Here is a 14,990-nt window from a genome sequence, read left to right on the forward strand (position 1 = left end):
CCTTCCTTCCCATCCATGTCCAGATTCTCCTCTGTCCTCCCCTCCCATCTATGTCCAGCGAGTCTCCTTCACCCTTATCCTCCCCTCCCAACCATGTCCAGTGATTCTCCTCTCTCACCTGCCCTCCCCTCCCATCTATGTCCAGCGATTTCTCCTCTTTCCCCTGTCCTCCCCTCCCATCCATGTCCAGTGATTCTCCTCTGCCCTCCCCTCCATGCCCAGCGATTCTCCTTTGCCCCCTATCCTCCCCTCCATGTCCAGTAACTCGCCCTAGCCTCCACCTGCCCCCCTTTTAAGCCCCCATCGAGTTCCAGTACCCACCTGCCCGCCCTTAGCTCCCCAGCCCTGCTTTCTGTTCCTGCTGCCCGCAACGCATTTAAATCTTTTATTTTATTTCCTGAAGTTGCAGCGCCGGTATTAGTGAAAGGACCAGGCTCGCATCCTCTAGCCTTCCCTTCATTCCCTCTCAGTGTCCTGCCTTCCTCTGACGTAGTTTCCTGTTTCCGCGAGGGAAGGACACTGAGAGGGAATGAAGGGAAGGCAGGAGGAGGCGAGGCTGGTCCTTTCACTAATTTCGGTGCTGCGACTTCAGGTAAAAATAAATAAATAAATAAAAGATTTAAACATGTCGCAGGGCGGCAGGAACAGAAAGCTGGGCTGGGGAGCTAAGGGTGGGCAGGTGAGTTGGCCCTAGGGAAAAAAGGTGCCATTAAGCCGTACTGGCGTGTACTGGCATAAAAAAAAAAAGCACTGTGGAAGGCGGTCAGCCATAAGGTGAAGGGAGGGGTCTGTAGATGATAAACATTTGTATCCCTGGAATAGTTACGTACCTGAAGTGTCCACCGGTACTGATACATGAAGTAAGCCATTACCACTGAACTGCTGCGGCTTATCCCAAACCTTGAACATACCAATACTGCCAATCCAGAAACCAGGTATGAACCTATGAAAACAGAACACAGTGGTCCAATGCTAAGCACAGAGTTACGAGCAAGACGCTGATCACTTAACACTGGGGCTGGCCTTTAGGCCTAGATCGCTAGAGGCCACAAGCTACTTGCTTATCAGGCCTACCTGAATTCTCATATGCTGATATCAGTAGCTGAAGAAGAGGCTCACCTATAAAATTACAGATCGCTGGTAAATAGAAAAGAAGATCAAACTCTGTGCAATCCGGAAGAGGAATGTAATAAAGTCTGCCACTTTCTGTACTGAAACTGTAAAGTAAATCAACAAATTGGAAACCTTTTAAAGACACACAGACCTACATGATGGAAAACTGTAGAAAAAATATTCAGCTGGCATGTAAAGAAGGCATAGGAGGATTTTATTTACAATTTCCAGTTTTATTTCTTAGTAGTGAAGGTTTGCTCCCTTATTTAGCAGCCTGAACCCTAACAGTAGTACCTCCTCCTCCTCCTTATCATTTCTGTAACGCTACTAGACATACACAGAGCTGTACCATGAGACTACTGCTAGTGGAATTTGGGTGCCATTTTGAACTCAGACACCAATGAGGCCATAGTAACTAAGGATCAAATCAAATCAAACACTAACGTGTTGACTGTTAGTATCCCCGCTTTGGGGTGTACAAAGTAGATAAAATACAAAATTAATTCAATTTACAATCATAAAAAAGTCCTACTAATCATTAGCATTTTGGGGAAATAAAAAAAAGTTTTTCAACTTCTTCCTGAAAACAGCATAGTTATAATTCAACCCTAATATAAGAAGGAAGAGAATTCCACACTGATACTCCCAAAACTGAAAATATAGCATTTACTATTTTCAAAAACCTGGTGGGCATAAGATCAATTGATTTCGAAGACAAAGAGAACGTCCAATAAAAAGAAGTGAGTTTAATCAATGATTCTGAAGTGGACCCATACAGAATTAATAAAACTGCTTTAAATTTAATTCTCTCATCAACAGGTAGCTAATGTAATCTCTCAATATATAGTGAGATACTGCTGTATCTATTAAGTTTAAATTAATCTTGCCACAGGTGTCTGTATCAGCTGCAATTTTTAAAGATTTTTGGAAAGCAAACCAAAAAACAGGACATTGCAGTAATCCAAATGAGATGGTATAAGCATTTCCACTAGCAAAGCATAAGCATGCTGGTGAAAAAAAAAAAAAACCTGACTAAACGTAACTCCTCAATTAAAAAACTGTTGTCCACCACAGTTCATACAAAGAGGTGTCAAGAACCACCCCCTCCCCAAGCCCTTGATTCTGTTCCAACCTAGACAACCACTAGCCACCAGGGAAAGTCTCTGTAGGTGCCAGGGGGAAAAAGGTATTTTGCCATATGCATAGTTCCCCAAAATATGGACAAATATAACTTTAGGAATGTTAATTTTTGTCTTATACAGACTCAGCACTGTGAGGGTAATTCTGTAACAGGGAGCATACATAAGGCCCTGCTTATGGCACCTATTTCAAACCTGTTCTATAAAGAAAAATGGGTGTCTATTCTCCTGAATAGAATATTAGCATAAATAGATGAAAACACATGTACACATGCCTAGCTGTGTGTTAGAATGCATGTAAATGATAGTATGCTGTAACAGGTGGGCCCACCCAGGAGTGGCACAGCTGGCTTGTGACTGGTGGGGATTCCCAAGCCCCACCAGCTGAAGACACCCAGCAATCTGGCATTTCTTAACTCCCCCGCCCCCCCCATGCTCACGCCGGTCCTGAGCCTTCCCGCTGATGCAAATTCCTGGTCCTGCGAACAGGAAGTTGTGTCAAACGGAAGGCTTAGGGCCAGTAGAAGCAGCCAGTATGATTCACTGCTCGCTGCTGATGTAGCACTGAAGAATTTAAAAGGTACTGGGGGGGGTTGGGGGGAGTGAAGTTAAGAGATGCCAGATTGCTTGGGGAGGAGGTGGGGAGAGGCAAGGCAGGGGGTGGGGTTCTCATACCCACCCACTTGGGGCTCAAGCCTGTCCAAAACTGTGTGTCTGGCTATGCCCTTGCTATGATTTACGCATGTACCTGTGTGCCCCACCCATGCACATGCTCACCAGCAAAGTACCCACCATCAAATAATGGTGTGTACTTTTCTGCTAGTTGGTATTCTAAGGAGGTCATTTAAGTGCCACCTTGCCACCCAAAAGTAGGCGACTCCTTATTCAATTATTTACTATATGTATTTCCACGCATTTCTTGTTGATCTTCGAGGCTGTTCTATGTAAGTCTGCTTCTTGAAACCAACTGGATTGCAAATTGGAGACCAAACACTTCACAGCTCTATTGAGATTACTTTTCATTATTTAAAGAAGGCAAAAACTGAATTATAATGGCCAGGTTTTAAAAATGGCATTAGGTACTCTGTTTATTATTTATCGTCACTAATGTAACTGTCTGAAGATATGGATAAAATTCCTTCATTAATGTCCCAGTGCTAATGGTTCTGTAGGTGACCCTACCTGCTTGATGAACTCAGTAAGCTGCTGTTTAATCACTGTGGTATATGACAGGGAAATACCTTTGTAGAAGCAGAACATGCACTATGAAGCACTAATGGTTAGTGCAGCAGGTTTTGATCCTAGTGACCTGGGTTCAATTCAATGCAGCTCCTTGTGACCTTAACCCTCCATTTCCCCAGGTACAAAAAGATTGTGAGCCCTCTAGGGACAGAGAAAGTACCTGCATATCATGTTACAGTGGTGCATACATCTAATAGCGCAATAGAAATTATTATTACTAGTAGTACTACTCTATATTCCTATATAACATAATATATGGGATTATAATACATGGCACTGACTTTGAAAAGGCAGATTCAGACTTATTTCATCTTTCATTGCTAAAGCCTGTTGCTTAATGCGCCTCAGCCTTGCATACAGACAAAAGAATGTTGCCAAGGGTGCCAATGTGCCGACAGCATGGCTAGGCTAGCCAAGGACTCTTGGAATTTCCCTTGCAGCCAGAGAGGAGCTATGGCTGGCAAAACTGCACATTGTTTATGAAACCATGGCTCATTGTCAAGGTGACCCCTTCAACGTGGTGCCAATGAAACAATATTGTGGCCCTTGAAGCCACAACATTTGGCATAAATAAAGACCAGAATGCACATAATTAGCCCAGCTGCAGCTCATGGTTTTTGCATTAAAGGGGTTCTTATCTGGGGCAAAGGAGATTGTGTTGAATTGCAGCTCTGTGTTGCATCTTACTGACCATCTGAGGAACACTCTGCTATCTGCTGGAAACCTACTTCAAGTTGTATTGTTGCCATGTATTGATGTTTTATAAGTGCTGTGGGGGTAGAGTAAAATTTTTCTTGCTCTGATCCTCAGCACTGCATTTTAAAAACTGTTAAACCTTTGATATTTGTTTACTATTGGTCTTGGTAGATTAGATATTTATCTGCGTTTTCCTACTTACTTTTATTTCCTTAAAGTATTTTGCACTAGCCTCGTGCCTGTTACATTTCAGGGTAGTGAGCCTTGGCTCACTTCTCAGGAACCCACTCATACACAGAAGCTGGCCGTTTCTCAGGAACCCACTCACATGGAATAAATACTGGAACCCACTCACCCAGCCGCTGTAAGGCAGAACTAGAACCCACTCACACAGACAGCAGCGAGGCAGAACTGGTCGGGCAGCAGGAAGGAGTCTCAGGACCCACAGGAGCAAGACAGCAGCTAGGGTAGCTAACGATGCAGCCGGGGTTAAATCCAGTTTCCTGGTGTCTGACGTCATATAGGGGGAAACCAATGCAGGTCTTGTGATGAGTGGCGGAATTCTTGCTACTACCTGACAGCAGCGTGACCTCCACTCCAGCAGATGGCTCCTCCAGCTGAGCGCGACCAGAGCTGCAGCATCACAGTAGGACCATTACATTGCCCCTACATAAGTACATAAGTACATAAGTAGTGCCATACTGGGAAAGACCAAAGGTCCATCTAGCCCAGCATCCTGTCACCGACAGTGGCCAATCCAGGTCAAGGGCACCTGGCACGCTCCCCAAACGTAAAAACATTCCAGACAAGTTATACCTAAAAATGAGGAATTTTTCCAGTCCATTTAATAGCGGTCTATGGACTTGTCCTTTAGGAATCTATCTAACCCCTTTTTAAACTCCGTCAAGCTAACCGCCCGTACCACGTTCTCCGGCAATGAATTCCAGAGTCTAATTACACGTTGGGTGAAGAAAAATTTTCTCCGATTCGTTTTAAATTTACCACACTGTAGCTTCAACTCATGCCCTCTAGTCCTAGTATTTTTGGATAGCGTGAACAGTCGCTTCACATCCACCCGATCCATTCCACTCATTATTTTATACACTTCTATCATATCTCCCCTCAGCCGTCTCTTCTCCAAGCTGAAAAGCCCTAGCCTTCTCAGCCTCTCTTCATAGGAAAGTCGTCCCATCCCCACTATCATTTTCGTCGCCCTTCGCTGTACCTTTTCCAATTCTACTATATCTTTTTTGAGATACGGAGACCAGTACTGAACACAATACTCCAGGTGCGGTCCCCCACCTTTTCTCTACACATAGCTAAGTCACCTGGTCTTGTAGACAGGCTTTGAAAATCAGAGGTGTGGCTAATCTTCTGAAATAGGGAAGCTAAGACCTAACAAGTGGTCTTTGAGAGTTGTCTTGCGATTGGAGCCCGACTGTCTGGAGCTAAGCCATATTTTTGCATTCTCTCCTTATACATACCTAGCTAATCTTTACTGTTGTGCAGTGGTTTGTGGAGTTCTGTTTCTCTAACTTTCTGTGCTTATTTGAAAAAACAAAATTGGCTTGCTCTGTACCTGCACACTGCATTTTAAGAACTGTTAAATCACTGATATTTGATTGTTTATCACTGGTCTTGATAGTAATCGGTAGCAATGGAAGAACTAACTTCTTAGTCTCGCACACACAAGGAGTGACACATGCTGCACATATTGCAGCAGGACATGTTTATCCATTCCTACCTACCCTAGCTAAGATAATATTTAACCATCTCTGACCTCATGTGCAACTTTCTTTAAATTAGTCACTTTATTTTCTAACTCCTCTTACTCTTATCTATATGTTCCATCTTTGCTTCTACCGTATGCTGTGTATTAAAATGTTCTATTACATATTGTGTTGACATTGTAAGTTGTATACTATGCCATACTTTGTATTATTTGAATATTTTTACTGCTGTAATTGTCTATTGCTTATGTTTGATTTATTCTTACTGTACACCGCCTTGAGTGAATTCCTTCAAAAAGGCAGTAAATACATCCTAATAAATAAGATATTTATCTATGCTTTTCCTATTACTTTTATTTCCTTAAAGTATTTTGCACCAGCCTACCTTTTCTCTACCCATAGCTAAAAATCACCTGGTCTTGTAGGCGAGCTTTGTTGAATAGCAGAGTTCTAGTGAGGTGTTTAATTCTGCATTGGCGATTGGTCTCACAGCTAGCACAGTACTACTACTACTACTACTTATCATTTGTATAGCACAGATCTTTGCAGGACATATGGGGTAAGGAAGAAGCAGTGTTGGTTAATCTTGAAAGAGGGAATGGAAAAAGTATTTACATTGGTGTGATATATAGGCCTCCCTCACAATCAGAAGAAATGGACAGAGATTTAATTGAAGATACTCACAAGATAGCTATGAAAGGGGAAGTACTACTGATAGGCGATTTTAATATGCCAGACTTTGATTGGGGTTTCTCTGCTGTGGGGTTGTCTAGAAGCAAGAGGATCTTGGATTCTATACAGGAAGAATAGTTCCAGCAGTTGGTAATGGAACCCATGCAGAACGAAGTTATTCTGGACCTGGTGCTTACAAACGGGGAGAGTGTTTCTGATGTTATGGTGGGTGATTATTTGGCATCTAGCAATCACCAGACAGGGCTGCTGAGAGGGGGGGACAGGGGGAACAAAATTCCCCGGGCCTCCGGGGGGGGGGCCGGCACCACCCGCCCTCCGTCGCTCCCTGACACTGAACTTAAGCGCCTCCCTCACCTTCGAAAGCACAGCAAGCAGCGGCAGACCACTCCTTCCTTCCGTGTCCCGCCCTCGCCTGACGTAACTTCTGTGAGGGCGGGGCATGGAAGGAAGGAGCGGTCTGCTGCTGCTTGCTGTGCTTTCGAAGGTGAGGGAGGTGCTTAAGGTCAGTGCAGAGGGCCCGGGGGTGGAGAGAGGACCCGGCCCGGTGGTGGGTGAAGGGGGGCCTGGCGACCTCAGGTGGCGGGGCCCCGGGGGCGGCCTTGTCCCGGGCCTGGCCCAGTCTCTCGGCGGCCCTGTCATCAGATAGTGTGGTTCAATATTAAGACACACGAGGAGAGGGCTTATTCAAGATTGAAGATTCTAGACTTCAAAAGAACTAACTTTGCCAGAAGGACAAGTTGGAACTGGAGGCAGATATGTGCATCTGAGCTCCTGTTACTTTCCGAGTCTGTCCTGCTGTTTGGGTGCTTCTCCCCTGTGTTAATTCATGGGGAAGAGGAAGGTGAAAGCTAGAGGTGTCCCCCCACTGCCCCAGCGGAGGCCTTGCCCAGAAGCAAGCCACCTTGGAAAAGTTTGGTCGCTGGAGGTCTTTGCACATGCTTCAGTTGGGTCTTTTGGGTCAACTTCATACTGCAGCATGGAGGAAGTTTCGTTAAGTCCTCCTCTGAATACTACACCTCCTAGACCCGGAAGTGTTTTGGCTGCAGTGGGAATACTGGGGTTGGAGATACTGAAAGGGCTCCCTGAACCTTTGGTGGTGAAGGGGGATCCAATTGCAGCCTCTTCTCCTATGGTGTCAGCTTATATGACGAGGCAAAGTGGAGTTCAGGCCATCTCTTCACCCAATGGAATGACTGTTTTGGGTCCTGGAGAATGGAAGAAACCTGCAGTGGTGATTCTGGAGTCCTTGTGGGATGCCATCTCGGTGTGCAGACTTCTCTTCTTCAAGTCTCTACTTCCTTTGGGAATGAGCTATATTTGTTAGGCGAAACTTGTTTGATATAATCTAAGGATTTCAGACAATACGTTTCCAGAGGGGGTTCCCTAGAGAATTAGATGAAACAACTTCAGAGCTTTGCGTCAACTACTATTAAAGATAGGAATATTCAGGCTCGTAAGCCTGAATATTTGGACATTCATCTCAGAAGGAATAACCTGAGGTTCCTGAATTTTCCTAAATCTCCATTAATTCCTGTATTAGGCATGTTGAAGAAATATTTTCAGGAGATATTGGGGTTACCAACTGAGGCTTTCTGCCTATAGTCAGAGCCCAAATTAATCAGGACCCTCTAGGAGTCCCACTGATAGACCTCAATCTGAATTTAATCTTACTGAATTTTTGGAATGCTCTCTAGATAGGAATATATTTCATCTTTATTATTGTCACATGAAAGCAAAATTTTTGGGTTCATATATACAAGTGTTTCCTGATTTTGCTAAAGATACCCAGAAAAAGAGAAGGGAATTTCTGGCTGTTAAGCCTAGAATTCTACCTCTGAGTGGTATTTTTGATTTCAAATTTCCTTGCAGATGTATGGTTTCTCTAAATAATGTTAATTATGTTTTCTTTGACTCCAAGAAATGACTGGAAATTTGTTATTTCTAAGGAAGGAATGGGGAATGTATCTGCTGATGGTTCCACTTGATGGTATATGCTGTAGGACTGATTGTGAGCAACGATTCCTCCATTTGCTTTTCTTCTTTTCCTTTTTTCCTGGTATCTTGCCCTATAAGGTGTTGTGGTCTAAACTGTAATAATTTTTCATTTTACGACGCAGAAGGAGGAAGACAGGCAAACACACCTAGAAAAGCTAAGAGATGCTGGAAAAGCTGTCAGGAATGCAAATATACAAATGGAAGAAAAGATAGCCAATACAGTAAAACTGGGGGACAATACATTTTTTAGATATGTAAGTGACAGGAGGAAGTGCCAAAATGGCATAATGATGGTCCAGGGTGAAGGGGAGGAAGATAAGGATAAAGATGAACTGCTTAACAATTATTTCTGTTCTGTGTTCACAGACAAAAGGCAGGGGGAAGGACCACAGAAAACGAATGGGAATGAATGTTCAGTAGACCATGCCGATTCTCAGTAGACTGTGTCCGGGAGGAGCTAGCTAAACTAAAAATAGACAAGTTGATGGGGCTCAAAGAACTCAGGAAAGTTTTGGAAGTTCCGTTGTCTGACCTCTTCAATGCTTCCTTACAGTCTGGAGTGGTCCTGGAGGACAGGAGAAGGGTAGATGTGGTCCCTCTGCACAAGAGTGGAAGTAAGGAGGAGGAGGTTGGGAATTACAGACCTGTTAGTTTAACCTTGGCCTTGGTGGTGAATAAACTAATGGAAACGCTTCTAAAGCAGAGGATTGTGAGGTCTGTAGAATCAAATGGACTGCAGGACCCAAGACACCATGGTTTCACTACAGGCAGGTCGTCAGACAAATCTGATTGACTGGGTGACCAAAAGTTTGGATATGGGAAGGGCACTAGATGTGGTGTACTAGGATTTTTAGCAAAGCCTTTGACACAGTTCTGCACAGGTGACTGAGTGCCCTCGGTATGGGCACTAAAGTGCCTGACTGAGTTAAAAACTGTTTGCGTGGGAGGAGACAGAGTAAATGGAGTTTGCTGCAAGGAAAAGGATGATATCAATAGTGTACTTCAGGGATCGGTCCTTGGGCCGGCTCTTTTTAACATCTTTGTGAGTGATATTGTGGAAAGATTGTCTGGTAAGGACTGTCTCTTTACAGATGATACCAAACTTTATAATAGGGTAGATGCCCTGGAGGTTATGGATGGAATGCGGAGGGATCTGGCAAAGCTTAAAGAATGGTCCAGCTATTGGTAATTCAGATATAATGCTAAAAAATGCAGGGTCATACACTTAGGTTGCAAAAATCCAAGGGATTTAGTATAGGAGGTGAAGTACTTCTGTGTATGAAAGAAGAGCAAGATTTGGGGGGTGATTGTGTCTGATGATCTCAAGTGGCCAAAGAGGTAGAAAAGGCGACAGTCAAAACCAGAAGGATGCTTGGGTGCATAGGGAGAGGTGCTAGTGCCTTTGTATAAGTCTCTGGTGAGGCCCCATGTAGAATGCAGTCTCCAGAATTGCACACAGTATCTATGAAAAGACATAAACAGGATGTAGTCAGTCCAGAGGGCGGCTGTAAAAGTGGTCAGTGGTCTCTTTCATATGGAGACAGACTTAAGGCTCTCAATATATATACTTTGGAAGAAAGGCAGGAGAGATGGGATATGATAGAGATGTTTAAATACCTCTGTGGCATTAATGTACAGGAGGTGAGCTTCTTTCAGATGAAGGAAAAATCTGGAATGAGAGGGCATAGGATGAAGTTAAGAGGTTATAGGCTCAAGAGTAATCTAAGGAAATACTTTTTCAAGGAAAGGGTGGTGGATTGGCCGCTATCGTGGACAGGATGCTGGGCTCGATGGACCCTTGGTCTTTTCCCAGTATGGCATTACTTATGTACTTATGTAAGCGTGGAATCACCTCCCTGTGGAGGTGGTGGTGGTAAGGACTGTGTCAGAATTTAAGAAAGCGTGAGACAGGCATGTGGGATCTTTTATGGAAAGGAAGAGATAGTGGTTGCTATGGATGGGCCACTTGGCTCTTATCTGCCATCATGTTTCTCTAAGTATAATCTGTCTAGGGTAATGTGCATTTACTCTGAGCTGTTTCTCTGGTAAGACTTTCATTGTTTTTATTGTGGCTATTGTAAATAAATAAGTAATCTATTTTTATAATAACCTTGGTGTGGAGTTAGTTCTGTTATTACTTGGGCGTTGTGAGCTCGGATCTAAAGATAATAGGGAACATTTGCTTCTGACACTACATTGTCTAATGCTGGAATGTGGCAAAGTCCCATTTTTTTTAGTAATCTATACCCAGTGTCAGATTTCCCAACAACACCCCAAAAGGTTGTTATCTGTGTACACCCCACACCTTGAGGTATAAAGCTTAATAAAATTACTGATCATCACATTTGTTTTGTCCTTCCTAATCCCCTCTTTATTCCTCACCCATATTGAGAGATGTCAATCACTCATTCAAATAAGTTACAGCAGGGATACATCAAAAAGGCAGAAAGGAGAAAATGATCAATTATTTTGACCTAAGAAAAAGCTGGTCCCTCTTAAAGAAAGAACCTTAGACTTTCCTCCTGTCTACATTTTGACATATAATAGCAAAATTCAGGTGCAACCCCAGTCACCAACAACCAGCAGCTTATTCCATCATTGTACTCACAAACTCCACGTACAATGTGGCAGGCTCCTCAGAAACACTGACATGTGCCTGAATTTTCAGATCCTTCTGAATTTGTGGGTCACAGGCCTGTCTGAAGTTTCCCATGTACAACAGGCCAGGTATGATCTCAGCTGGATATGGCTGGAAGTCTTCAATCTCCTGCCAGGAAAGGAAGAGTAGTCTGAGTTTGTATCACAGAATTCTGTGTTATTTTTCTGTTACATCCATCCTTGAAAGATTATTTTGCCCCTTATAATCCTTTGTATGAATTTTCATTGAGAAAAAGGCAGCCCTCAACTGGGTAAAAGAGTGATCCATCAAGAAGATTCATTCTGAAGGGCCACTGGAGGATTTATTCTCACCCCAAAAGCTTTCAGAAATAATTTTTACTCAGGCTTGCTATTTCGGATTAGCCAGGCACATTAGGGTTTTATTTTATATGCTTTATAAGACCTGTGGTGGAAGAGGAGAGGGGCTCTGTCCCCAAGAAATAATAACTTTGGAAGGCATGCATGGCTCATCATTCTTTTCTGGGTCGGGTCTGCAGGGACTAAAGGGAAACAGGTAAGCCCTAATTTCTCCTTCTCCACCAACGTGTTCTAGCACATCATTCTCAAACCCACTCTAGATTTCTCTTTCACCACCAATTTGTTCTTGCACATCATTCCCAAAACCAATTTGCTGTCTTGTATAAAATCAAAGACCTTCTTCTGGGGGGGGGGGGGGGGTGTAGCCTAGTGGTTAGTGCAGCAGACTTTGATCCTAGGGAACTGGGTTCAATTCCCACTGCAGCTCCTTGTGACCCTGGACAAGTCACCTAACCCTCCATTGCCCCAGGTACAAAATAAGTACCTGTGTACATGTAAACCGCTTTGAATGTAGTTGCAAAATACCACAGAAAGGCAGTATATCAAGTCCCATTTCCCTTCCCCTTCCCTTAATTTTATACTATGAACTTATTTTGGTTGGCCAATTCTCACTGGATTGTTTTTATAAAGGTTGGGTATTATAATTATTTTTGATTAATTTCCCTTTTTCCATCTTTTAATACTTAACTTTGTAAACCATTTTGAATGATTCAAGTTCAGTAAAATAATATATAAAATCCAATAAATAAATAAATTCCTCTCCTTTACTACCAACATGTTCTAGCACATAATTCCCAACAGTGGCATACCAAGGGAAGGGCGGTGGGGGAGGTCCACCCTGGGTGCGCGCTGCAAGGGGTGTAGTAGAATCATGAGCACAGGTCAGCACCCCAGCATAGGTCAAAAAGGGCAGAGGCTAACAAGCCAGTGCAACTCTGGAATCTATCAGAGATTGAGAAGCCTGTAATTTATTAAAGAACAAGAGCCTGTGTAAACTCAGAAATTTATTATCTATTATGATACCCTTATGGGCAAGCTGGCATGGGAAAGGTGCAATTATGGATGGAAAGAAGAATGTGATTTAGCAACTTAAGGGAAAATAGATGATGAGAACAGAATGATCTCTGAAGAAGATAAGTGCTGAAGTAATGTGATGCATTGCTTAACACAAAAGGTATAAAAACAGCTGTATCAGAGCGGTATGTTGGAAGAGACAGTCACAGAGTACATTTCTATGTAACAGTGCTACTTTCCCATATGAGAAAATACCAATTTTTTGATTTTGATTTTTTATTTTTGTTACATTTGTACCCTGCACTTTTTCCCACTCATGGCAGGCTCAATGCGGCAGGCAATGGAGGGTTAAGTGACTTGCCCAGAGTCACAAGGAGCTGCCTGTGCCGGGAATCGAACTCAGTTCCTCAGTTCCCCAGGACCAAAGTCCACCACCCTAACCATTGTATCTGTATCTTGGTAAGTAATTAAATAATTGCTTGTCTCATACATGTGGCCTTCCTAATCTTTATCTCTCTAAATTGCAGGTGGCTGGTGAGTACTAATTTGGGGAGGTGGTAAAAAGACTAGTAATATAAAACGGGATGCAGAGAGCAGCTGTGTGGCTGTCAACTCTGCTGGTACCCTGCTCCCACTGATGTTACTTCCTGTTCCTGGGGGGGGGGGGGGGGGTACGCAGCGGCGATCCGCCCCAGGTGACAGCTGACCTATGAGCATCACTGTTTCCAAATTCATTCCAGATCCCTTTCTTTTTCATTACTGAGGTGTAATTCATGTGCTCATCACTTGAAATATAAAGAGAAAAGCACAAAATAGTTTGTGATTTATTTTCTACAATTTGTGTTTTCTTTGCAAATAGTATTAAGTACACTACTACAGTGGTTCTCTACCAGGTTGTCAGGATACACTGGACCCAAGGGATGTGTTGCAGAATGGTACGTGCAGGATAGGCAGTTCTGAGGGGGTGGCAGCGGCATAAGCCTAGCATCCGGTGACACAGCCACACAGGCCTCAATGTTCTTCCTTGATTTGTTCTGGGCTGCGCTCCTTTCCTGGGCTTGATGTGCTCTCACTTCAGTACACAGAGTGAGCGGGAGCAGAGATGCAGATTGGTGCCCTGTGCTGCTACAGCCTGGGGAAGAAGCGCAACTCGGGGCTGGTTGAGGAGGAATATCATTTGAAATTATATTTAAAACATATTTCCTGGTTTACGCTGTTTCTGCTCTTCTTTGTATCCACCTTCTTAGGTGCAACCTGCACTGACAGAAGAGATTCCCAGTTCTTCGTCAGTGCATCTTTAATGATAGGATGCAATGGTATTGTGATCCTTTCCTTTGGAGGAGACTAGTACTCTAGGACAATAAACATTTCTGCCCTAGGCTCTTCCTCTGTCTCTAACTTAAATGGGATAGCAGAAGACATCCCCCTAACAAACCCAGTGAAAGAGAGACCCTCTGGTGGAGATTTGTGTCTATCTGGAGGTGGGGAGGGATCAAAGAGTATCCTATAAGACTCCTCCTCTGAGAAGTAGCATGGGTCCTCCTCTGAGTCCCACTTAGACTCTTCACCATACTCAGACCTGGCTGAATGAGTCTGGGCCTGCCTTGGCTCAGTCAAACTATATCCACGCCCCATAGAATGCTGAACTACAGCCCTGCCCTCCGACTCTGGAAAAGCTTCCTCTTACAACATTGCGTGTGATTCTGTATGTGTCAATGTCAACATCCACACCCTCCGAGGCATTATATTCTGATTAATATGACAATTTTTGATGACAAATTTTTGTAGAATTTCACATAAAAAGGGGGGAGATTTTATAGACCAATGAAAGAGAAATGACCTGGTTTAGGAAGTACAGTTGGTCTTTTTCTCCCATAAAGAAGTAATTTATTTATTTATTTAATTTATTTGTAGCATTTATACCCTGCTCTTTCCCGCTCGATAGCAGGTTCAGTGCGGCTTACAAAGTATGGTACAGTGTATCACAAAGATAACACAAAGTAAGGTACATGTATCACAGAGATAGCACAGTTATATAGAGTGGGACAAAAGTAAAAGATGTGGGGAAAGGACTGGAGTGTGGGTAGTGCTGGTGGTGTGTATTAGGTTCGAGATTTAAGTTGAGTCGTTTGGGTAGGCTTGTTTGAAGAGGTAAGTCTTCAGCAGCTTTCGGAAGGGTAGGTGTTCATTGGTTTTTCGGATATGTCTAGGTAAAGCGTTCCAGAGTTGACTGCCTATAACAGAGAAGTTGGATGCATAGTAGGTTTTGTATTTGAGGCCTTTGCAGTTGGGAAGATGAGGGTTGAGATATGTTCGAGAAGATTTGGACCAGTTCCTGGCTGGAAGATCAATCAAGTTGTACATGTAGCTTGGGGCTTCGCCATTAAGAATC

General features: G+C 43.4%; 1 protein-coding gene across 2 annotated transcripts in view; it reads right to left on the reverse strand.

The window, feature by feature from the left end:
* STYXL1 (serine/threonine/tyrosine interacting like 1) overlaps positions 1–14,990 on the reverse strand; it is a 74,199-nt gene that overhangs the window by 10,581 nt on the left and 48,628 nt on the right. Inside the window, exons 6-8 of one of the 2 annotated variants that reach the window (XM_030185791.1) lie at positions 11,230–11,375; positions 1,120–1,217; positions 831–943 (exon numbers count right to left, since the gene is read on the reverse strand). In XM_030185791.1, coding sequence (XP_030041651.1) covers positions 831–943; positions 1,120–1,217; positions 11,230–11,375 — 357 coding nt within the window. Of the gene's footprint in view, positions 1–830; positions 944–1,074; positions 1,218–11,229; positions 11,376–14,990 lie in introns of both variants that reach the window. The other variant, XM_030185790.1, reaches the window with a different exon arrangement.

Source organism: Microcaecilia unicolor, chromosome 13 (genome assembly GCF_901765095.1).
Source record: "Microcaecilia unicolor chromosome 13, aMicUni1.1, whole genome shotgun sequence".
Lineage (NCBI taxonomy): Eukaryota > Metazoa > Chordata > Amphibia > Gymnophiona > Siphonopidae > Microcaecilia > Microcaecilia unicolor.